General features: G+C 52.4%; 4 protein-coding genes across 4 annotated transcripts; 1 reads left to right on the top strand and 3 right to left on the bottom strand.

Moving 5' to 3' along the window:
* Nucleotides 1-141: 141 nt before the first annotated feature.
* On the bottom strand, nucleotides 142-366 carry N7511_003556 (uncharacterized protein; the record flags this gene model as incomplete). Its single annotated transcript, XM_057125981.1, has 1 exon — nucleotides 142-366. One exon carries the CDS (start codon nucleotides 364-366, stop codon nucleotides 142-144), a length of 225 nt encoding a protein of 74 aa, XP_056988140.1.
* A 3,886-nt stretch (nucleotides 367-4,252) lies between these two features.
* Nucleotides 4,253-15,338, bottom strand: N7511_003555 (uncharacterized protein; the record flags this gene model as incomplete). Its single annotated transcript, XM_057125980.1, has 6 exons — nucleotides 4,253-8,087; nucleotides 8,149-9,096; nucleotides 10,504-13,553; nucleotides 13,598-14,151; nucleotides 14,346-14,824; nucleotides 14,878-15,338. 6 exons carry the CDS (start codon nucleotides 15,336-15,338, stop codon nucleotides 4,253-4,255), a joined length of 9,327 nt encoding a protein of 3,108 aa, XP_056988139.1.
* Nucleotides 15,339-15,846: 508 nt separating this feature from the next.
* On the bottom strand, nucleotides 15,847-20,930 carry N7511_003554 (uncharacterized protein; the record flags this gene model as incomplete). The annotated part of the gene is made up of 3 exons (XM_057125979.1): nucleotides 15,847-18,582; nucleotides 18,644-19,691; nucleotides 19,744-20,930. The coding sequence occupies 3 exons, from the start codon at nucleotides 20,928-20,930 to the stop codon at nucleotides 15,847-15,849; spliced, it is 4,971 nt and encodes a 1,656-aa protein (XP_056988138.1).
* A 1,496-nt stretch (nucleotides 20,931-22,426) lies between these two features.
* N7511_003553 (uncharacterized protein) lies at nucleotides 22,427-23,863 on the top strand (the record flags this gene model as incomplete). The annotated part of the gene is made up of 3 exons (XM_057125978.1): nucleotides 22,427-22,791; nucleotides 22,860-23,224; nucleotides 23,457-23,863. The coding sequence occupies 3 exons, from the start codon at nucleotides 22,427-22,429 to the stop codon at nucleotides 23,861-23,863; spliced, it is 1,137 nt and encodes a 378-aa protein (XP_056988137.1).
* Nucleotides 23,864-24,737: the final 874 nt, after the last annotated feature.

Here is a 24,737-nt window from a genome sequence, read left to right as displayed (position 1 = left end):
CCCCGGTTTATGGACTTCGCCGGCAACCTGCACGTCTCCGGACAGAGGGAAGAATAACAACGTTCGTTTATCTTCCTCGGATTTCTCAATCGAAGCTTTCCCGCATATGCGCAACAGTAAAGCGTAATGGCCCTTATCCAATTATAAGCGTTTCCGCGTTGAATCTTTAAGAGCAAATTGTTCTTTTACCTGTATTGTAGCGTATCCCAGCTTCTCCAATAACGGCCGCGCTTTCGCTTCACGAGCTTCGTCCATACATTCCAAAAGGTTCTTTTTTCCTTTCTCCTCCTTCATCTCAATCTGCGAAACCCATGCTGCTAGGCTCTCAAGTTCCGGCAAGGCATCGGCGTTGATATTGGTCGGCATGACTGAGCCGGGTGTGGCTGAGCAAAAGAGAGCACACTGGAGAGCAGAACAAGCTGTTAGCCTAAATCATCCCAGGAACCTAGAAAATAACCGTAGAGGATTTACCTGCAATCAAGTTGATATCCTCCAAATAATGACCATGGAGGCGATACTTTACTCAGAGTGAGAGTATAAGAAGAGCCCACAGCGGCGGGGTAAAAGGAAGTGGGATGAGTGGTAGAGTGCCCGACCTTATTCCGGCTACGGAACAACTAATATCCGAAAAGCGTGCTATTGGATGTCGTAGAGGCGTAAGTGGCGCTCCTGGGGCTATAAGTTAGCTCAAACCTTTGGAGATGACTCAACTGCGCAGATTTAGGCGCAGGATAGGTGAAGGTCTTGAGGGCTTTCCACGGATTCGAACCCAAAGTATGCTCCCAGGGGCTTTACAGCTCCTAGATCTAGGTGTTATATTCCCAGAGCTATTTTTCATTCAGTCGGGAGCATAGAGTTAAGGTCCCAGGAGCAGATCTGGTATTCCTGGAGCCTAGAATAGCCCTGGAAGCTCAAAAGCATTCCCTAGGGGATGAAAAGCTTCTAGAACTACTTTGCGGTCCCCAGAGCCAATGTTATGATTTCCAGACTCAAGCTAAGAAGCCCAACCAACCTACACGGCTCATCAAGAATTAGATCAATTTTTCTAAGAATTTAGGGTCTCGTTGTGGCATCAGACATGGGGGATTAGGTACAGTGTTCAGTCTCACTGTCACCATGAAAGTGATTCAACGCGGTCGAACTTTGCCTAAAATCCGAGGACTCTTAGCTTTCTGTTAAAAGTCCGGTCATGGTGATGCTGGTGTGAAATTTGTATCTTGTGGTGTTTATGTGCGGTCAATGTATCTCATGTTTTAGTTCTCGCCGGGATGAACGTGCTAAAAGATATAGTTGATCACCAAGGATGAACTGTCCGAGACATAAATATTCAATCATATAATTATTTTCACATTCTTGGAGGACTCAGATATCTTGAAGGCAGACAGATAGAATCCAACACATTGAACAAAAGCCCTAAAAGGACAAAATATCTCAACAGTAGTCACCAGTTCAGAAGTTGATTCAAGCTAAAGAAGAAGGATAGGTTTCAAGGGGTGCGCTCGCGCGACCGCGGACTGTAATTTGAACAGTGAGCCAACGATTCTTAACCGACTCAACTTCACTGTTTTTCAACATGACCAGCATTTTCGCTCGGCGGGCATCTCAAACAGCTCTGACGATGTCGCTGCAGATAGTTGCGGTATTAGAGTCTGCCTCACTTAGGATAGGCATGGTGTCCTTCAACATTTGCTTCTCAGCAGAGCACACGCGACTGGAGCTGAGAAGCCTATAAATACGTCCTCCTCCCCCCAGCAACTGGTTCTGCAATACTTTTCCTTGGCTTCCAGAGTCGAGCGGCCTTTCGCTTTGAGGCACCAGATAAGTTTCTTTCTCTGACCTTACTAGAAATTCACTATACTGACATCTATAGTTACATTGTGGTCCTCCAAGGAAGTGCGAATGAGAATGTGATTCCCACCAACTTCACTTTGCTACTGTACCCATGGCAGCCGACCACTGTCCGGTGAATACATCGATGTAAAAGAGCGGTTAGACCGGTAAGTCCCAGCACGATACTGTCCAAATTCAGCTGACCCCCATAGACGATATGAAATAATACTATGTGCATTCGTCCAAAGTACACCAGCCACGGAGACCCTTTCCGTCTCTTGATGGAGACCAAGTGAGTTGTGCAGTATCCCACCGATCAAAAGCTAATGACGGACAGGAAACCGTGATAATACTCCAACTTGAGTCCGAAGTAGCATTCCGTCAGCGCTCCGCGTAAGGTCATGACTTACGCGCCATTCCTGGCTGTTACACTCAGAACCATGCAGTGTGTCCTGCATGAGACACCGCCAACCAAGGTCACGGGACAAGAACATGATGCATAAATTCTAGACGTTCGTCGTCCACGATAAGGTGAGTTGAATATCGCGCCGCTGGCCGCGTCAAGTCCGATGCCTTGTGCCAAGTTTGTGCCACAGACACGAAAATCACTGACAGTAGCATGCCATTGTAGCAGCCCATAACCAACCGCGGAAACTCTTGTCACGAGAAAAGCTATTCCCGCCAAGTCAGATAAAACTGCGGGCCGACGCGCTCCATCGCGTCCACCTCACCGCCTTCGCACACGACGCAGTGTCTCTACAAGGAGTGCTCCAATACGACTGTACAACTATTACGCAGATAGGTTCGTCGCCAGGTTTTTCTGCCTTGCAAACCTGCTGTGCGCACCAGTGTGGCTTTCTAGAACAATCGGAGGGTGACGAACCTGGATGCAAGATGGCATATTGATGACAGCGTTGCAGAAAAGACATGGTGGTCTCGCTGGTACGCTGGTATGACGACGATCCTGATTGACCGACTGTCTGAAGCATACCATCGATCACCGGGTAAGTCAATCAATAACGTAAAGTACATTGTCTCGTCCAACTGAATCAACTCTGGCTGACTCCGATCTGACTACAGACAACCCTCGGATTCCCATGACTCGAGTTCAAAGCGAGGAAATTGCCTTTCTTTTCGGCCTTGCCGTTACCATTACATGGCCTGTGTCTTCTACAAGACTATTGTTGGCACCAACGAGTCGCCAACTCGACCTTTGAGTCGATTGATCCATCAGATCACTTGGTATGCCTATCTGATCTAGGCCCGAAGGAGTGCATAGCAGTCTGTCTCTCAGAATTTGAGAACCTGCAGGGGATAGCCGAAAGCCTTGTTGGGCGGGTATTTATTCCGCCTGATGGCATGGATATCTACTGCAGTAGATACTGTCTCCATACTCCGACTGAACTGCTTGATGGAGACGAGACGATACCAAGACCTTAAGGAGATTATGCTGGACAAATACTTGCACATCCAGCGAGGCATACGGTGATCACCTCAACCTTGATGGGCCCGCTGAGAATTCAAGGCATACGAGCATGGAGACTAAATGCGGGTTCAGTCACGCTCCGTCGACGCATGAATATCGATATATCCGACCCTCAAGCTCGAGAGGTAGAGCAAATAACTGCTCGTCCCGTTCGGAAAGCTCATGTTTTGCTCTACGTAGCGGCCATGAAATTCACAAGGCTGTGGTTAAGTGAATACCGTATGACCTAGCACCGCCATTCTTCAGTCCTATACATCTTATAGTACGTGCTGTTCCCTTCTGCTCTTCGCGGTCGCTCTGTCCAGGTAAGGTTTTAATCGAAATGAAGGATCCGCTGCAGTGTCTTGCTCATGATGATTGATATTGATAAATCTTAAATGAACAGCTCCTCAAATATGAGCTGTAGCCCATTTGATACTCACGATGACCGGCTATTTGACTCCTATGATCAATCCGATCAATCTCCGCTCTTTGCACCGACTCCAGGATATGGCTTTTTTCAAACCCCCTCTGTGATGAGTTCCACGAGCCCCGAACGTCGCCCGGATGATGATTTTCCCTCGCAGCATCAGGCCTCACAGTTGAGCCAGATTCCACCACTTCAATTACAAACAAACAAACAAACAATTCATTAACGCCCGGCGGCTAAGCCGAAAGGGCAACTATCGCTGATCTACTATACATGTAATAATATATACAGTACTGTGTCTCATCAGAGCCCATACATGATTGCATTCAGAGTATGTCGTCTCAGATGCTCGTATCGCAGCGGATTCTCGTGGGTTAGTAGTTTGTTAGTAGGCTGACTTGAAGGCGCTTCTCCAAGTGTTCAACATCCTATCTTCGGCAGTTGAAGCGCGTCTACCGTTTGTAGCACGAGGTGATGGGTGAGTAGGGTCGAAAGAGGGGGTGTGGGAGTTGTGTTGGTCGACATGTTTAAGTGGCCTCGAGTCGGCCTGTCGCAATGGCGAAACGTATAGAGGCCCGTACTGCCTCTAGGTTTGGCGTCCACTTCTGATCATCAGAAGGCTGTCTCCCTCCTAGGAAGAAGGAAATATTTCCGCGGTGAATCTGGGTGCATTGTAACATTTCCGTCCGGTGGGCAGTCCACTTCCGACATCGGAAGAGGAAGTGCTCCACGGTCTCTCTCGCTTGTCCGCAATCGCATTGGTCCGTTTCTGCTACATTGATTTGATTGAGATACCCATTGAGTCTAGCCATGCCAGTCCGGAGTTGGGCTAGCACAGTCGCTTCTTTCCACGATAAGCGATCATACAGCAGTCGTGTGTGTTTTCCTGGAAGTGCTGCATCTATTCGTTTGGCGTGTTTCCCAACGTTCATTGGCAGGCTATGTCCAGGGACTGCCTGAGACCGTGCGAGATTAAGTGTGGTTGATTTCATTCTCGGGGCGCGTTTTTGTAAGGGGGCATCTTGTTGCGTTGCGGCTCGCGCCTGTGCTTTAGCCAGACCTAGCAGCTTGTTGTCTTCACTGGTGGAAATCCAGCGGAATTTGACACGATTCCCGTTTCTTTGCAACTTCTTAATCGACTTGTATATCCGACACACGAACTCCTGGCCGGATTGTTGTCGGGGATTCCTCAGCGTGAGAACCGCCGCTTTGTTGCTTGTGAGCAGTGTGATCGTGTGGTCTTTCAGTCCCGCCAGCGTGCCCAATACGTGTGCCATGGCTGCCAGTTCTGCAGAGAATGGATTCTGCTCCGCTCTTGCAGCCAAGGTGATGGACAGCGCTTTATGCTTGAGCTTTCGAATTCGAGGTGGCCGCTTCTCGATGGCCACTCCAAACCCCACCAGTTCGTTCCGTGCCGAGCTGCTAACCGCGGCCTGCACGTACCCGCCTGCTTCGGCCGGGGACTCGTGCTGTCCATCAATGTCAGTCTGAACGCGTTCCGCCCACGGGGCTAGCGTGAAGGGGTTAATCGTTTCCAAAGTCTCCATGTCGATCTGCTTAAGCGCATCGGCTACGTGATATAACGGTGAGCGGTGGTATCTTCTGAACTTTCTGATCTGATCGGTGCACCGGCGGAGAGGATTGGTATCCGGCAAAGTGTGGATGTCTGTCCACATCTTCACGGCTCGTTTCCAAAATCGACGCTGCGCAGTAGCTATGTAAGCCTCCGCCTCTGCGACACTAGTCGCAACCGTGAGAAACGTCCCCACAATGGCTTGCGCTCCTACTCTTTGGACTCGGTTGATCGGCCCCATGGCTTTATCCTTGCACGAGTGCATCCACACGTTGGAGGCATAGTCCACAACTGGTGCCACTGTCGACGTGAATAGCTGCCGCGCAGTTGCCGTGGATAGACCACGGAGTCGCCGAAGCTCCATCGCTGCTTCAAGACCCTTAGACGCTGCCCTCGCAATATGTTTTTTATACTTGAGTCTTGTGTCCATCACGACACCCAGGATCTTGACGTGGTCTTTTGGTACCACTGTCTGCCCCTTGATGGTGAATGGTGAATGGTCCGATTTGCGCATCTTGGGAGCAAAGTGTATGATGGCCGTCTTGTCGGCCTCGAATGTCGCTCCGCTTCTCTTTCCCCAATTGAGCGCCTCGTTGACAATGTTTTCAATTCCCTCCCGGTTGCTCTGCGCAGTCGGTCCAGTCACCCATGCGGTAAAATCATCCACAAAGGCGACTGCTCCTCCCTGGCTGTCGATCTGCCTTTGCACAAGGTCTGCGTTGAAGAAGAGAAATAGAATCGGAGACAAGGGCGAGCCCTGTGGCAGTCCAGCTTGTGGCAAGCTTTGAGTCTCAGATAGTTGCCCGTTAATCAGGATGTTCGCCGTTCGTTCCGAGCAGAAGGCCTCTACCCAACGAAGCAAGACCTCCGGTATGCCTCGGGCTTTCATCCTCTGGATCAGTCGTTCTTTGCATACTCCGTTGTAGGCTCCTTTAACATCGAAGCTGATCAGGCTCAGCACCCGCCGGCCGCGCCATGCCGCATAGATTTGCTCCTGCAGGAACACCAGTGCTTGCTCTGCGGACCGCTGCTTTCGCGCTCCAAAATGGCTCGTCGGGAGCAGTCCGTGAGTCTCCACCGCGTGCGAGATCCTCTCTGCGACCACCGACTCGAGTATCTTTCCGAGTGTCGCAAGGAGTGAGATAGGCCTCCATGCCTTTGCCATGGTGTAGTCATCTTTGTTCGGTTTCTTGAGCGGTATAATCTTCGCGTGTCTCCACTGTCTTGGCAGTGTGCCCTCCTGCAGCGAGGCTTGAAAAAGATCGAGGACCCTGTGCTTGGCTGTGGGCCAGGTCATCTTCCAAACGATCGCCGGTAGGCCGTCTTCTCCCGAAGCCTTCCACGATTTCGCTGCAAATAACTGTCGTTCTATCTCTTCCATAGTGATGGCTGGCATGTCCACGGCCGCTCTTTGTGGTCTCATTCCCTCCTCATCGATGTCCCCTGGTAAAGGTGGGAAGAATTTGGATAGCAATTCCTCCGCTTGCTCCTTGTGATCGTTGGTAGTAGTTCCATCCGCTCTTAAGAGCTGCGGGATCTTCCCGAACGCTGCATCGTCTCCCGACTTGAGGTACTTGGCGGCCTTCCAGATGTTGTCATTGTCTGCGAGAAACTCATTCCAGTGCTTCTTCTTTTGTTTGCGGATGGCATCGTGGTACTGTTTGGCCGCATCTTGAGCCGTTTTTTCAAGCCGAGGCACTTTCCGACCCGCCCGTCGCTCGGAGCGAGCACAGTTTCTCCAGTACGTGTATATATGACGGAGCTGAGTGAGGTCATCTGTCCACCATCGCTTCGCATGTGGTGAAGGTTTCGCCCTCGGCGTTAAAGCGTGCACCGCTTCGGACACTGCTGACATGAGTCGGTCGGTTTTCTGCTGCACTGTACCCTCTGACGGAAGGATGGCTAGAGCACTCGTGATTCTAGCATTAATCTCCTTCCACGGTGCATTCTTCAGCAAAAGCCGTTCTTGATGCCTTGGGCCCGACCACTGCGTGTCGAACACGGACTCAATTGCGCAGTGGTCCGAGCCGTGGTCTGTGTCGAGTAAAGCACATTTCGCCATGGATTCCGTCAAATTTTCCGAAGCTAGGACGAGGTCAATGGTGGACTCGCAGTCTCCACTTTGTCCGCCGCCGTGCCATGTCTTGGTGCCGCGTTTGAGCAAGCTACTGAGTGCAAATTCATTCATGAGGTCGATGATCGGATCCGCTTCTCCTTGTCTTCCCAGCGACACCTCGTCTCCACCCCAAAGTTGATCGTGTCGGTTGAAGTCCCCCACAATCAGAACCTCCGCCACAGCGCCCGCCTCTCGTCGTACCTTTGTGATCGCGTCGCGTAAGCGATTGCACGCATCTTCCAGGGCTGAGACATTGCCTCCTTCTACGTAGACTGATGCCATGAAAATCAGTCGCTCGGGGAGCCTGATCAGCGCTGCTGTGAGGTCCGGGGACTCCACTGGGACTTGCTCCGCTTCGACTTCTTTGTTGACCCATAACATGCTCCGGATTGCCCATCTCCCTTCCCTCCACATGCAGGGCACCATCTTTGTCCACTTGTGATGCCCCATCGGGGTGGTCAACAGCTGGCCTTGAATCCTCCTCGCTTGGGGTTCCTGAATCGCTAGCGCCACTGCGTTCCGAGTGTCTTCATCGTTCATTAAACTCTCGTGCACTGCACCCTGTTTCCTCACATTCAGCTGAATTATTCGAAGAGAATTATTCATAACGTGATGGATAGAGCTTCCGGCAGTTCTTGCTGTAGGATTCGTGAGGGCCTCCGCATGGTACGCACTTTGGAACCGTGCGATCGCAGTCACTGTGACGATGGCCTTCCGTGGCGCATTTCGCGCACTTCTGGGCGTTCTTGCACTGGAATCCCTTATGGCCAATCCCCTGGCAGTTATAACATTGCACCGGTCGTGGCCGATACTCAAAGACGCTAGTGGTCCCGGATTCTCCTCCGACATGGAAGTATCCATCGGCCAGGAGCCTCCGCGCGTCGCTCCCTTTGGTTAGGTACACGACCATCGATCCATAAGGTTTTGCGGCTTCCTTGCTGCTCAGCCATGTCAATTTAGCTACAGTAGCCGCGTTCTCCTCACCCACGGCTCCCGCAGCTCCTGTTAGGATTTCATGGTTCTCATCCAGTACTGCAGTCCTCTTAACGCTGTCGACCTTGATCGGGTAGAGCTCATCCCGGAGCACTCGGGCTCCCGCATCGATCTTTGCTTCCACCACTTTCTTCACTAGCTGGTGTTCGGCTTCATCGCGACACGCGATTCTGATCCGGTTGGTATTTCTTGGGCTCACAGTGACCGCGCGGCAGCGCCAGTGAGTGCGATCATCCATCGTCTGGATCTCTCTCTCGATTGTGGCTCTGATTGAGCCTGCGGATACCCTCTCACCCTCACTTTCGGTCATATTTGAAGTGTCTATCGTGCAGTATAGCGTGTCAGTGAAAGTAGTTGGTGTTGTGTTCAGCGTTGAAAGAGTCCGTATGTTACTCGGGGAACTGGTCGGAGGAGTACGGGCGACATCTGCATAGGACGTGGAACTCGTGGGGGCGGGGACGCTGATTTCCTCACGTAGGGATTGGATCTCGCGGAGAATTGCATCATGGTTGTTCGGAGAGTACGACTCGGGGTGGGGTTGCGGTGTCGCCGGTCTATCGGCCAGGGTCTGTAGCTCGTGTCGAACTTCTGCAAGGGCGGCGCTAAACTCTTCTTTGAGGGCGATAAATTCTTCTTTGACTTTTTGAAGCTCTTCCTTGTGTGATTGGTCTCGCTTTCTGATCTCCTTCCTAAGTTTGACAAGTTCTTTTAACAGTTCCGACGCGTTCGGGTCCTCGCTCTCTCAGATATAATATTGCATTGGTATACTAAGATCTAGTCTGTTCTTTTAAGCCAATACAACGGAGAGATGGGCAATTTCCCCCCATGCTTTCCCAGCTCCTTATCCAGCTCACTAGTACTCTTATTCCTAGATGTCCGTAGATCCTCTTGCCTTCAACATCTTAGCCTTTGGGGTTCCAGCAGGACCAAAAACCTTCCCCCACACTCATATACCCGTTTGCTCCTTAAGCCCACCCTTTAGGCCAAGTTGCAGCTCTGTTAAGTCCCCTTGGGGTCACGGCATAACAACCTTCCTGCTTCTTGTGAACCGACATGCGCATCCGTCCTCTCGGGCTATACTGACAGTGTTGTAAGGATCTCTAGTCGGCAGCCGATGGTGACGCGCCAACCTTCTTCCTAGCCATCGTTGCCATAGTACACCTCAGTCCACAAGTTGGCGTGATTTCTTGCTTCCTGATACCTAGTATCCTCTCGTTCTCTAGGCCGACCATGTCTTGCAGATGGTCTCTTTATACACCCAGGCCTGCAGCGTATAATCTTTCCATCCACTAACCAAAGTATCCTCCGATTCGGGGTAGGGAGCCAGCAGCCGATGGCGATACACCTTAGCCCTAATCCCACAAATCCAATTCTACCCCACAGGTGTCCTGCTCGACTTCGATCCGCGCCTCTGAGAGGCTCTGTGAACTCCCCTTGGGGTGACGGCATGAGAGGTTGTAACCGTTATCGTCGGATGGTTTTTAAATCGTTCCTGTGTGCCAAAGGGGCCTCGAGGTCGCTAGAATTGCGGTGGCGGGAGGCCGCAACATTGCGGACTCGTTTCCTCTGGTCGTCATTGCGTCTCTCATTGGCTCTGGAGTAACAAAGACTCCAGGTTCGTAGCCCACGCCTCGTACAGGCTGAGAAATCCGACTTCGTAGGCCAAGACGAACTACAGTCTGGATGGATGGATGATATCATTTACCCTGACCTCTCGCTTTTGGCGATATACAGGATACAGCAACTATATATATCTTGGTATGTTCAAGTGTAATGTCCCACTTCCTGAAAACGAACTTGGAGCCTCGTCAAGGCCTATCGTGGCCCAGGTGCCGTTCAAGTAATTAGGCTGCCCTCATGGCGCGCGACTTTGGAATTTTTGTGACGCCTCAGCGAAGTCTAGTACGGCCTTGACCGTCCTAGCCCGCGAGACGGTGTCTGGTTTACCTCTCTCACCTTCAGTTGAGCCTCCCAGCAGACTCGATACGCTATTAAACGCGTCCCCAACTTCAATCCTTAGCTTCCGTCGGATTTCCCTCAGATTTGGGCAGTCCACCAGCACGTGGGTAACTGTTTCTTGCGCGCCGCACACGCACTGATTGTTGTCGCGGAAGCCGAAGGTCTTGGCATAGGTGGATAACCAATTGTGGCCCGTGCGTAGCTGCGTCAGCAGGTACGCCCGCCCCCTTGGCAGGTTCCCATACAACTTCCTGGTGTAGGCCGCCGGTAGGGTGCTATCAATTCTACGCAGGTGACCGCCTTTAGTTGATGCTTTCCATTCCCGCTCCCATTGAGCGCGGATCATGTCTCGGATAAGCGCTCTCTTCCTTGTTAGCAAAGGGCGGAAGGGGTGTGTTTTGCCCGGGCTTGCCGCGTCTTTGGCCAACCGATCTGCTGCGTCGTTCCCTGGATCGTCGCAGTGTCCGGGTATCCATTGGAGACAAAGCGCAATTCCCTTTGCTTGGACCTCTGCAGCCGCCTGGAGGATCGCGTGGATGATGCGTTGTCCTGACTTGTTTCCTGGGTTCTCGATCGCCTGCAACGCCGACTTGCTGTCGCAGAGGATCGTTGCCGTTGTTGTTCCATTATGTTCCGTTCTTGGCCGCTGATGGCTGATCTTGAACACTATACTGACAGCGTAGAAAATGCCTATCAGCTCTGCTACGTGAACCGACCACCGGTCCATCGGTCCCACTTGGGCCTGTTTCGATTCGACAACTTGTAGGTCATTGTCGAGTGCTACGGCAGCGGCGCCTAGGTGGCCTTCGCGTCCCGAGGCATCAGAGTAGACCACGATAGCGGATGTGGTCCGCACGGACTCCGCCCGCTCTCTTGCCGTCTCTCGGTCTGACCCGATCTCGATCTCCGTGAAGGACTCGGTTCGCCATGGTGGTAGCGGACGTGGGTCGATCGTCTCTAGCTCATCTAATCTTTCTAGGTTCATGGTCTTCAGGGCTTCCGCCAGTGGGAAGCGAGCGTATGACCCGACATTGTTCCTACGTTTCTGGGCTCGCCGTAGTGTATCCCAGATCGGATGATCGCGCGGCAGAGTGTGAAGGCTTGCGATGGTGTTCTGCGCTCGGCGACGGAGGCGGAGGTGCGTTGGCACAATATGTGCTTCTACTTCCAGAGTCGTGGTGGCCACTGTCCTGAAAGCTGACAGGATCCGTACTAATACGGTTCTCTGGACTGTGTTCAAGTGTCGTAGGTGAGTCTTGTCTCGCAACGGGTCGTGCCAGACCATCGACGCGTAGTCCATGACCGGCGATACGCAGGCTTGGTAGAGCTGTCTCATCTGTTCTGGGCGTAGATGCCGCAGCCCGCCCAGAGCAATACTGACCTTGATTGCCCGTTTAATCGCTTGCTGGACGTGTTCTTTCCAGCGAAGCTCCTGGTCGAACACCACCCCTAGAAGCTTGGCCGTGGGCGACGGTTCGATCGTCTTCCCATTCATAACTACTCGACCCTGAAGCTGTTCGTGTCTTTTCCTGGTGATGTGAATCAGTTCGGTTTTCTCGGCTGCGAAACAAGACCCAGTTCGACGGGCCCATGCTTCAATGCGGGGAATGTCTTCCGATTGGATCTTGGCTAGGTTCTCTTCGGCTGAGCGTCCCACTCGCCAGCGGAAGTAGTCATCGATAAAGGCGGATGCACCGCCGTGAGAGTCGACAGGTTGGTCGACCAGGTCGGAGTTGAAGAATGTGAACAGAATGGGGGAGAGAGGCGATCCCTGTGCTAGTCCCGCGTTCGCTAGTGGTGTGGCCTCGGTGCGGAAGTCGTCAAATCCTATGCTGGCGTGGCGGTCGCTCATAAAGCTCACAATCCATTTTCTCGCCACGGTTGGGATTCTTCTTGCCCGGAGGCAGGCGTCTAAGCTCACTTTGTTGACTCCGTTAAAGGCACCTTTCAGGTCGAAAGCCACTAGCGTGATCACTTTGTGTTTATACCACGCTCGGTCAATGGCATTAGAGAGGACCAACAGGGCCTGTTCGGTCGTTCTGCCTGGTCGTCCTCCAAACTGGGTGTCAGGTAGCAGGCCGTGCTTTTCAGCGAGGTACGACAGTCGTCGTGCCATCACCGCTTCAAGGAGTTTGCCGAGAGTGTTAAGCAGCGAGATCGGGCGATAGGCCCCAGGTACTGAATAGTCAGATTTCTTAGGTTTTCGCAGCACCACAATCTTCGCGCTTCGCCATCGCTTCGGGTGGTATCCTAGATTGACTGACGCGGTGAAGATCCCTGTGATGTAGACCTTGAGGTGTCTCCACAGCTGTTTCCATACTAGCGTCGGCAGGCCGTCTTCCCCGGGTGCGGTAGATCCTTTTGCGGCTTTGAGAGAACGTTGAATCTCAAGCTCAGTGATAGGTTGCCATGGAAGTGCTAGAGGTGCTTGGGCGGGCAAGTCCTCGTGAGGTTCGTCCATTTGCGGGAAGAAAGAATCTAAGAAGGCCTGCGCTTTGTCCTTGTTTTCTATGAGCTCGTTGGTGCCGATGTGCAATGCCGGCACACATCCCCAGGCTTCTCGTGGTTTCATGTAGGTGGCAGCTTTCCAGAGTTTCCCTTCCCCAGCTTCGTCAAGGAACTGTTTCCAATGTGACGCCTTCACCTTCTCGATAGTCCGGGTCCATAACCGTCGTTTGCGCTGCATCTCTTGAAAATGCGTTATGGAGCGGGCGTCGTGTCGCCCAAGTTCCGCACAGCTCTCTTGCCATATCCGACGTAGTTGATTGACTTCGGTTTGCTGTATTTTGAGGGCTGGGGTAAACCAGCGTTTGGAGTATGGTGTTGGTCGCAGGTCGGGAGTGTGCCTATCCACCGCTGTTGCGGTTGCCTCTGTGAGCCTTCTAACTACTTCATCTAGCGCCGGTCTCGTTTTCACTTCCTTCCATGGGCCCATTTGTTGAAGCACGTCTTCGGCTATCTTGCTCCAGTTCGCACGGTCGTAGGCTTTCTTTGCCTTAGCGACGGGTTGGCGCTGAGCTCTGAGGTTCCATTCGGAGAACGTTGCACGGTGGTCCGATCCGTAATTTTCGTGGTAGAGATGGCATTTGATAAGCAGATCCGGTCGATTCGTTACCGTCTGGTCAATAGTAGAGTGTCTCCCCGGGTCGTTCAGAGACCAATAGGTCGCCGTCCCCCGGGGAGGCAGCTATGTAGGCCGTGCGCTTGAAAGAAGTTGATCAACTCGCTTGCGTCTTCAATGAATCGCGGTTGGATACTGTTACCGCCCCATGTTGGGTGGTGACGGTTGAAGTCTCCCGCGAGGACGACGCTTGTAGACCGTCGGTCGTCCCGTAAAGTAGCTGTGATCGTGTCTTGGATTGCTGTGAGTGCTGGCTCCGCCGACGCGTTGTCAGGCGTATATAGTGGGACGCATGGGATGTAAACAGAAAAGAGAAGAAGTTGAGAGTCGGCCGTCCAGATCTTGATGGCAGCAACATCTGGATGGTCACAAGGGATCTGTCGGTGTGAGGATGTTGAGACCCTCTGGTTAACATAGACTAGACTCCGAAACCGAGCTCCCTCGGTCTCGGCAGTTGGTCGATATAGTCGCCAGGCGCTATGGTTGACGTGTGTTTGGTAGGCGGTGATGGATGGTTCCTGGATTAAGAGTACGTCCAGGTTTTGGCTTTGGTGGTCGTTGATAAGCGCTTCCATCCTTGGTCCCGATTTCATGATGTTCAACTGTAGCACTTGTAGGTTCGTCTCTAACATTGACGGGGGTTGGAAGTTGCGGGGGTAGGGCACTGTCGATCACTAGTTGGGTGTTCGCCGCTGCAGTCGAGGCATCGGGCTCTGACCCCTGGGGGGCATCGTTGCCGTTCGTGTTGGCCCGCACAATGGCCGCACCGTGGTGTCTCCTTGCACGACCACGCCAAGTGTCCGAACCGCTGGCATCGAAAACATCTCTTTTTCTTGATCTCGCGGCGTTCTACACTACCAATGTATCTCTGGCCGACTAAGAGGCCATTGTTAAGGATGCGTTCGGCTCCTTCCGTAGAATCGAACCATATCCCAAGTGATGCAAACTTTCCTAATGGCTTGTCCTTCCTCTTGAGCCATGCCACCTCTTCGATCCGGAAGCCCTGTCCCGATAGGTCGTTTTCTTCCGTGATTTTCTCAATAGCTCGGGCGTTTGCATTCTCCAAATCAAAGTCCTCTGTTGGGGTGCGGTGCACGACGACGCCGAACCGCGGTTTCACCAGTTTCGTACTATTTCCTAGTTCATTCAACCATTCAGTGTTGTTGCGGGCCACTTCGGCCGACTCGGGGTCCTTGAATCGAATCACATAGCCCGTCTTGGTGGTGCCAATTCCAGCGACCTGCGCATCCTGGGTTGATGGGGCGTTCATTAGCGCGGAGCGGATGTGGGTATTAGCGGAATCTGTGGGGAGGTATCGGCCGAAGATGTTTCCATCGCTGTTATTGTTGTCCTCTGGGTCTACGAACGATCGCTGGGTGCTGATACGGACGCAGTTCTGGTCCTTGTTGGGGCGTTGGTGGGTCGGTGGGGGGAAGCACCGCTGCCGCTTGCCGCAACTGCGGCCCATGATCTGGACGGAGGTGCTGGTGGGTGGGTTTCGATTTGTGCTCGCAGAGCTCTGATTTCCTCGTGGAGCTTATCATTCTGATCACGAAGGACATTCTGGTCGTGTCTGACCTCCTCGATCTCGGTTTTAGTGGATTCGATGAGTGCGGTTTGGTGGTGTATGATTAATTTCAGGCTGTCGATGAGTTTCCACACTTCCCTGGTGGTAACGCGGCCCGTGCCATCCGATGGTGCGAAAGCATCACCGCTCCGTGTTCTCTTACGGGATTGAGGAAGCGGCTCGGTCGGGACACGAGGCTGGAAGTCCTCAACTGAGAAGCTGGTGTTGGTTTCTTGGGTGTTTGTGGGAGGGGGCTCGGAGGCCCCCAAAGGTGGGTCCGCCATCGGTCCGGGGTTAGTTCCCGCTCGGTACACAACACTGCAAATTTTATATCGCAGTTAGAGTTCGAAGTAGAATTCCCTTTCCAGAAACTACAGTCGTCCTCCGTATACAGTAGATCTGCCGTGGATGTGCCTTCTCTCCCTTGGGTGTTTGATTTACAGTCGATCACGAACTACAAACAAACAATCAAACAAACAAACAATTCATTAACGCCCGGCGGCTGAGCCGAAAGGGCAACTATCACTGATCTACTGTACATGTCCATCTGTATATGCTGTATCTCCTGAAAGCCCATACATAAAATCTTATAACGTGTGTCATTTCCAGAAAGCAGTGTCGCAGCGAGTTTCTCGTGGGTTAGTAAGTGGGTTAGTAGGCTGGCTTGAAGGCGCTTCTCCAAGTGTTCAACATCCTATCTTCGGCAGTTGAAGCGCGTCTACCATGTGTAGCACGAGGTGGTGGGTAAGTAGGGTAGGAAGAAGGGGGTGGGGGTTATGTTGGTCGATATGTTCAAGTGGCCTCAAGTCGGCCCGTCGCAATGGCGAAACGTATGGAGGCCCGTACTGCCTCTAAGTTTGGCGTCCACTTCTGATCATCAGAAGGCTGTTTTCCGCCCAGGAAGAAGGATATGTTTCCTCGGTGAGTCTGCGTGCATTGTAACAGTTCCGTCCGGTGTACAGTCCACTTCCGACATCGGAAGAGGAAGTGCTCCACGGTCTCTCTGGCTTGTCCGCAATCGCATTCATCCGTCTCTGCTACATTAATCTGATTGAGATACCCATTGAGTCTAGCCATGCCGGTTCGGAGTTGGGCCAGTACGCTCGCTTCTTTCCACGTTAGGCGATCATACAACTGCCGGGTGTGTTTGCCTGGCAGTGCGGCATCTACTCGTTTTGCGTGTCTTCCTATGCTCTCTGGTAGCTCACTGCTGGGGACTGCTTGGGAACGTGCGATGTTCGATGTTGTCGACTTCATCCTCGAGACGTGTTCTTGTGGGAGAGCATCTTCTTGTGTTGCAGTTCTGGCCTGTTCTTTAGCCAGACCTAACAGCTTGTTGTCTTCGGTAGTAGGGATCCAGTGGAATTCAATGCGGTTTCCATTCCTCCGCAACCTTCTCATCAACTTGTATATCTGACAAACAAGCTCCTGGCCAGACTGTCGTCGCGGGTTACTTAGCGTGAGCGCCGCCGCCTTGTTGCTTGTGAGCAACGTAGTCCTGTAGTCCTTGATTCCCACTATCATTTTCAACACATGTGCCATGGCTGCCAGCTCCGCAGAGAACGGGTTCTGCTCTGCCCTCGCGCCCAATGTGATGGAAAACGTTTTAAGCTTCAATTTTCGATTTCGAGGTGGCTGTTTCTCGATTGCGACTCCAAATCCCACCAGCTCGTTCCGTGCCGAGCTGCTGACCGCGATCTGCATCAACCCGCCCGCTTCAGTCTGAGGTTCATGTTGTCCGTCAATATTGGCCTGTACGCGTTCGTCCCATGGGGCCAACGTGAACGGGTCAATTGTTTCCAGTCTCTCCATGTCGATGTGCCTAAGCGCATCTGCCACTTGGTACAGCGGCGAGCGATGATATCGTCTGAACTTTCTGATCCGGTTTGTACCTCTGCGGAGCGGGTTTGTTTCAGGAAGGGTATGCATGTCCGTCCACATCTTCACGGCCCGTCTCCAGAATCGGTTCCGCGCGGTGGCAATGTGGGCCTCCGCCTCCGCTACGCTGGTCGCGACCGTGAGGAATGTCCCCACAATGGCTTGTGCTCCAACTCTTTGAACTCGATTGATCGGCCCCATGGCCTTGTCCTTACACGCGTGCATCCAGACATTGGAGGTGTAGTCCACAACTGGCGCCACCGTTGATGTAAATAACTGCCGCGCCGTTGCTGGGGAAAGGCCGCGAAGTCGCCGAAGCTCCATCGCTGCCTCCAGGCCCTTGGACGCGGCCCTCGCCATATGTTCCTTGTATTTCAGTCTCGTGTCCATCAAGAAACCCAGGATCTTGACGTGGTCTTTGGGCACAACCGTCTGTCCCTTGATAATAAACGACTCATGGTCCGATTTACGCATCTTGGGAGCAAAGTGTGTGATAGCTGTCTTGTCCGCTTCAAAAGTCGCTCCACTTCTCCTTTCCCAGTCGAGTGCCTCATTGACGATTGCTTCTATTCCTTGCCGGTTACTCTGCGCGGTTGGCCCGGTCACCCATGCGGTGAAATCATCCACAAAAGCGACCGCACCTCCCTGGCTGTCGATCTGTCGTTGCACGAGGTCTGCGTTGAAGAAAAGGAATAGGATCGGAGATAGGGGTGAGCCCTGAGGCAGGCCAGCTTGGGGCAATCTTCGGGCCTCAGAAAGCTGCCCGTTGATCTGGATGGTGGCCGTTCGCTCTGAGCAGAATGCCTCGACCCACCGGAGCAAGTCATCTGGTATGCCTCGCGCTTTCATCCTCTGGAGTAGTCGTTCTTTGCACACACCGTTGTAGGCGCCTTTGACGTCGAAGCTGATCAAACTCAACACCCGTCGGCCACGCCACGCGGTGTAGATCTGCTCTTGTAATAGCACAAGCGCCTGCTCCGCGAACCGTTGCTTTCGGGCTCCGAAATGGCTGGTCGGGAGCAAGCCGTGTGTCTCCACAGCGTGCGAGATCTTTTCCGCAACCACCGATTCCAGTATCTTACCCAGCGTCGCGAGGAGCGAGATTGGCCTCCATGCCTTTGCAATGGTGTAATTTTCTTTATTCGGCTTCTTGAGCGGTATGATCTTCGCGTGTCTCCATTCTGTCGGTAACGCGCCTTCTCTCAGTGACGCCTGGAATAAATCGAGAACCCTGTGCTTGACAGTCGGCCACGTCATCTTCCAGACTATCGCCGGTAGACCGTCTTCACCCGGTGCCTTCCATGATTTTGCAGCAAAAAGCTGCCTTTCGATCTCTTCTATGCCAACCGTAGGCATACTCACCGGTTCTCTCTGTGGTCTCATCCCCTCATCTTCAATCACATCTGGCAGAGGTGGGAAGAACTTGGACAGCAGCTCTTCTGCTTGCTCCTTATGGTCAGCAGTAGTAGTCCCATCTGCTCTGGCGAGCTGCGGTAGTTTCCCAAACGCCGCATCATCCCCAGATTTCAGGTACTTGGCGGCTTTCCAGATATTGTCGTTGTCTGCGAGAAACTCGTTCCAGTGCTTCTTCTTTTGCTTGCGGATGGCATCATGATCTTGTTTTGCCGCATCCTGGGCCAACTTTTCGAGCTGAGGTATTTTTCGCCCTGCCCGTCGCTCCGAGCGAGCGCGATTGCGCCAGTACGTGTACATATAACGGAGTTCGGTTCAGGTCGGTTGTCCACCACCGCTTCGCGTGTGGCGACGGTTTCGCTCTTGGAGTTAACGTATGCACTGCGTCTGAGACTGCGGACATCAATCGGTCGGTTTTCTGCTGCACTGTGCCTTCCGACGGAGTGGCGGCCAGGGTGCTCGCGATTCTAGCATTGATCTCTTTCCATGGTGCGTTCTTCAGAAGAAGTCGTTCCTGATGCTTCGGGGCTGACCACGGCGCATCAAACACAGTCTCAATCGTCCGGTGATCTGAGCCGTGCTCAGTCCCGTGTATTACACATTTGGTCATCAGGTCTGCCAAATTGTCGGAGGCCAGAACGAGGTCAATTGTGGATTCGCAGTCCCCATACTGTCCTTCACCCTGCCATGTCTTCGTGCCTCGTTTGAGCAAGCTACTGAGAGCAAATTCACTCATGAGGTCAATGATTGGATCCGCTTCGCCCTGTCTTCCCAAGGACACCTCGTCTCCGCCCCAGAGTTGATCATGGCGGTTGAAGTCTCCCATAATCATGATGTTCACCACCGCGCCCGTGTCTCGCCGCACCATCGCAATTGCCTTTCTCAGGTGACCACACGCGTCATCCAGAGCCAAGGAATCTCCCCCTTCGACGTAGACCGATGCTATAAAGATCAGCCGTTCGGGTAGTCGGATGACCGCCGCCGTCAGATCCGGAGACTCAATGGCCACTTGCTCCGCTTCTACATCTTTGTTGACCCAAAGCATGCTCCGGATCGCCCATCTGCCTTCCCTCCAGGTGGAGGGTACCATCTTCGTCCATTTGTGATGTCCCATCGGGGTGGTCAAGAGTCGTCCCTGAATCCTCTTCGCCTGGGGTTCCTGAATCGCTAACGCCACTGCGTCCTTAGTTTGTTCGTCGTTCATCAAGCTTTCATGCACGGCACCCTGCTTTCTCACATTCAATTGGATTATTCGAAGTGTTTTATTCATGATGTGGTGGGTAGAGCTTCCGGCAATTCTTGCTAAACGATTCATGTGGCCCACCGCATGGAACACACTTTGGAACCTCTTGATCGCAGCGACTGTGGTGATGACCCTCCGCGGCGCACTTTGCGCACTTCTGGGTCTTCCGGCATCGGAATGCCTTGTGACCAATCTCCTGGCAGTTATAATATTGCATCGGTCGTGGCCGATATTCAAAGACGCTGGTTGTCTCGGATTCCCCTCCAACGTGGAAGTATCCGTCGGCTAGGAGCCTCCGCGCGTCGGAGCCTTTAGTGAGGTACACGACCATCGAGCCATATGGCTTCGCGGCTTCCTTGCTGCTAAGCCACGTCATCTTGGCGACCGTACTTTCGTTTTCTTCACTCAGTACTACGGCTGCTCCAGCCAGAATGGCATGGTTGTCATCCAGTACCGCAGCCCTCTTGACGCCGTCGACCTTGATCGGGTAGAGCTCGTCCCGGAGCACCCGGGATCCTGTTCCGATCTTTTCTTCCGCCACTTTCTTGACCAGCTGGTGCTCGGCTTCATCACGACACGCAATCCTGATCCGCTTGGGGTCTCTTGGACTCACGGTGACCGCGCGGCAGCGCCAGTGGGTGTGATCCTCCATCGTCCGGATCTCTTTCTCGATTGCGGCCCTGATTGAGCCCGCGGATATCTTTTCATTTTCATTTTCGGTCATCTTCGAGGTGTCTATCGTACAGTACAAAGTTTCGGTAAAGGTGGTCGGTGTCGTGCCCAGCGTTGACAGTGTCCGTATGTTGCTTGGGTAACTGGTTGGAGGAGTGCGCGCGACATCTGCATAGGATGGGGAACTCGTGGGAGCGGGGACGCTGATTTCCTCGCGCAAGGATTGAATCTCGCAGAGAATCGCATCATGGATGTTCTGAGAGCATGCCTCGGAGTGACATTGCGGTGTCAAGGGTCTATCAGTCAGGTTCTGTAGCTCGTGTCGGACCTCAGCGAGGGCGGCACCAAACTCTGCTTGGGCTTTTAGTAGTTCTTCCTTATGTATCTCATCGCGGAGTCTGATCTCCCTCCTGAGTTTGGCGATCTCTTGCACCAGATTGCTGACATCGAGGTCGTCGCCCTCGGTCGCGGAGTCGTCCGAGGTTGCCACGTCAGGCTGGTCTTCGGGTTCGATTCTCTTCTTTGGTAGCGGTCGCGTCTTCCTCTGCTCGTTGTCAATCTCTTGCTCTCGAGCATAGTTTTTCGGTGGTTTGGTGGTGCGCTTCGGTCTGGACAGTCGCGGTGGCGAATTCTCGCGTTCATCGCGGTCGGGCGGATCAGGGGTTCGCATCGCGGCCCGTCCCGTCATTACTCAGTCGATACGGGAGGTCGGTATTTTTGCCACGTGGCACAAAAGGCTATCACTGGGCAGTCGGTACAGTACCGTTGGGCCACCGGTCGATCTGGTGCTATACAGTGATCCGCTTGACCCTCCGCGTCTGTACAGTCGATAGTTTGTCTTTCACCCTGCTGTACAGGATGGATCGAAATCAGTTGTTTTCTGTTACAGTAGAATTCAAAAACAGCTTACCCCTCAGACACACACTTTGTTTCTCGGCACGTATCCGAACCCACGCTAACCCCATATGTAGTCAATATATTACATCCGTTACTTGGCTACACAGAATAGAGCTGTATTAGAACCGTATTACTAAAAGAGCTAGAATTAACTAAGTAAAACGGCTGACTCATAGCATAAAAAATGTTCCAACACGGCTCCTGTATTTGCCTCGCTCCCCCACTCCCTGCCCCGCTCATCCTCATCATCGACTCCACACCAGCCTTCATACCAGACCATTGATAAGAAATGTCTGCTTCCCGTCTCAGACCTATTCGACTTCATACGCCAACTACCAAAGCTTCGGTGGTTGACGAATTAGAAGGAGACGTGTCTAATCGACGATTGCCAAACGCCTGCAAAGAATGTCAGCGTCGGCGGACAAAGGTATAGAGTCTTGAATATTCCGCATAGCCTGGCTGCTGATTTTTTGATATCTTCAACAATAGTGCAGTTCTGGAAACCCATGCTTGGAGTGCACAAAGAGTGGCTCGGTTTGCATATTCGATGAAAGTTCCGACAAGCGACGCAATATTCACTTAAGTAATATGGAAGAAGAACTGAGTCACTATCAGAGGTTTTTGGACGAATTTTTTGAGCTGATACGGCATTCTGATAATGATGATGTCCATCACATCATCAATATTGTGCGGTCGGGATCATCAATCAGCAAAATACAGTACGAGGTGAACAGTATTCTTGCGAGGAATAATCGTTCTCAATCTGCAGGATGAGTTGTGCAAATCGACTGGTCAAATTGTCTGTGTCGAGGAATGATGCTTGTCCCCGGTCATTTAATGATTTAAACACGACAGCTGTGCTTGATATTGTGGAACACGAATGGAAATGCTTTTAGCACGATGAGCAATCATCTAGCGATAGATCGTGGAACAAGATCGCTGGGCATGGTGGGGCATTAACTTGAACACACCATATTTCTGTATTGTGAGGTAAAACAGTCCTGTTATCAGAGAAATTGTTATTTACGGCTAAGCCTAATATAGCATATTGCAGTTTCGGGTACGGGCCGAGAAACAAATCGTGTGTGTCTGAGGGGTAAAGTGTTTTCGAATTCTACTGTAAGATAATGGCAAGAGTGCAGGGGTATAACTGAATTCGAATACTACTGTATTGATCCGAACAGCTGGACGACCGTACCAACGGGTGGTTGATACTATTGCGATATAACATTTTGTGTTGTGTGCCGAGCGGGAACTAACGCCAGACGGATGGCGGACCCACCCACGGGGGCTCCCGAGCCCCTTGCCACCACAACCACGCGAAGAGGCACAGGGATCGACGCATCGGAAAACCTTGCACCAACGACCACGGTCCGGACCAGGAGACATGCACGAGTAGAAAGCGAGCAGACCCACGCGGCCCCGGACCCCGTGGAGCTGACCAATACCGGAACCAGCACCGGACGAGTGACAACCAGAGAGATTTGGCAGATTATCGTAAACCTGCAACGCACCATTGAAGAGCAAACCATGCTCATTCACGCCACCCGGACCGAACTGAGAGAAGTGAAAGACAAACAGAACGAGCTCCAAACTCATAATGAGAAGCTACAGGAAGAGATCCAAGCGCTACGGTCGCAGGTAGACGGGCTAAACAAAGCAACTCCGACACGATCGTGGGCGGCTGTCGCAGCCGGCACAGACAATCCACAACCGCGGGACACCACAAAGACAAGAACTGCGTCCGAATCAGCACTCAGCGATCTGTCACTGAAACGCCAGGCACAGAGAACAACGGAGACGCGTTCGGCCGCTACCTCCCCACCCCGGCAGCGAACACCCACATCAGGACGGCACTGTTGAAGACGCCGTCCACTCAGGACGCACAGGTTGCGGGGATTGGTACTACTAAGACCGCATATGTGATCCGTTTCAAGAATCAGGCGTCGGCCGAAACGGCCCGCAACAAAAAAGCATCTGCTTCACAGTCTCTCGCTAGGTTTTTAATCTCAGCTTTACCAGCATTCTCAAGGCTCCTAGCCGAGATGCAGCCAGCCGCAGACGATTGTTGGCGGCCTTATCAAGGAACTCATTATAGCCGCGCCATGAAGGCAGCCTAACACCATGAACGGCAAGCTGGCCACGACAGGCCTTATCAGGTGAGGCTCAAAGTTCACCGCTCAGGAAGTTTGGAACAATCTCCGTGGAACACAAATGCATGTATTTACGCAGTAGTTGTAGCCTGCATATCGCCTTTTTGCGAGGAATCAGGGTAAATGAAATCCATCCATCCATCCAGCCTGTACCTCGGCGGATGATTCTCATGATGAGGATGATTCTCACGATGAGGATGATTCTCACGATGAGGATGATTCTCACAATGAGGATTACTATCTCGTCTCAATCACCTACGACTACTCTACCATCACAGCCCGAGCTCGTTCGTTCCAAGGAATAGTGCTTGGTCACTCCGCTCCAACTGGCCCAGAATGGCTTCTATTACCGACCTTCACGAGTCAGCAATGTGGCATGCTGTTTTGCCTGCCAATCGACCAAGCACTTATCCACCTTCCAATGCACCCCGTTCGAGGAAGTACAACATCTACACGAAGACTGCATATGGCAGATAATCTCGTGCGATTTGAAACACCATCTCGGAACTCTCAGCAAACCCCCCGCCTTAACCACCGCATTCTCCTCCCCTAAACGGTCAACTCCTACCGCCGATTCCATTACACAAACTACAGACGACTTCAGTACAGAGTCCCAAACTCAATCTACGCCGATTACATTTACTTCAGCGAAGGAACGGTTGAACACCAACCTGGACTGCCGTTCCAATCCGCTACCCGCCATAATAGACCCAGAGCCTCAACAACCTCCAACAGCCCACTCTCCCCAGCTTCATCAAACGATACCGTCCATCACCTCCTCGCCCCAAAACCAACAAACAACCTATGCTTCTGTCCTTCAGCGACCTGTCACATCCATACCGCAACCGACTCCTCCAGTGCAAGAACCTTTTCTTCCCGCCAACCCCATACTCACAATTGAAGATCTTCATCTCCGATTTCACAATAAACCGTCACCGTTCCAGCTCGAGAATAAGACAAGCCAACGCTCAATCAAACGAACTCGGAACAAAACCGCATCTGTTACACAATCACTATCCAGATTCTTAGCATCTGCTTTGCCCGCGTTCTCGCGGTTCCCTAACAGAGATGGAGCCAAAAACGGACGCTTGCTGTCCGTCTCATTCGTATATTTCTCACAGCCGCGCCATGAGGGCAGCCTAATACCGCCAACGGCAACAGGGCCACGACAGGCCTTACCAGGTGAGGCTCAAATTTCACCGTTTAGGAAGTTTTGGAACAATCTCATTGGAACACACAATCATGTATTTACACAATAGTGGTAGCCTGTGTATCGCTTAATTGCGAGAGGTCAGGGTAAATAATATCATCCATCCATCTATCCTGTAACTTTACTGAAGCTCACAGTCACGAGAGCTTCCCATCAATGCGTATACGGGCTTATTCATACATATATGGGTCCCGTAAATCATGTCTCCATTCATCCT

Source organism: Penicillium nucicola (genome assembly GCF_028828085.1).
Source record: "Penicillium nucicola strain IBT 29836 chromosome Unknown utg000002l, whole genome shotgun sequence".
NCBI lineage: Eukaryota > Fungi > Ascomycota > Eurotiomycetes > Eurotiales > Aspergillaceae > Penicillium > Penicillium nucicola.
Note: the sequence above shows the minus strand (reverse complement) of the source record. Positions and strands in the feature narration are given on the sequence as shown.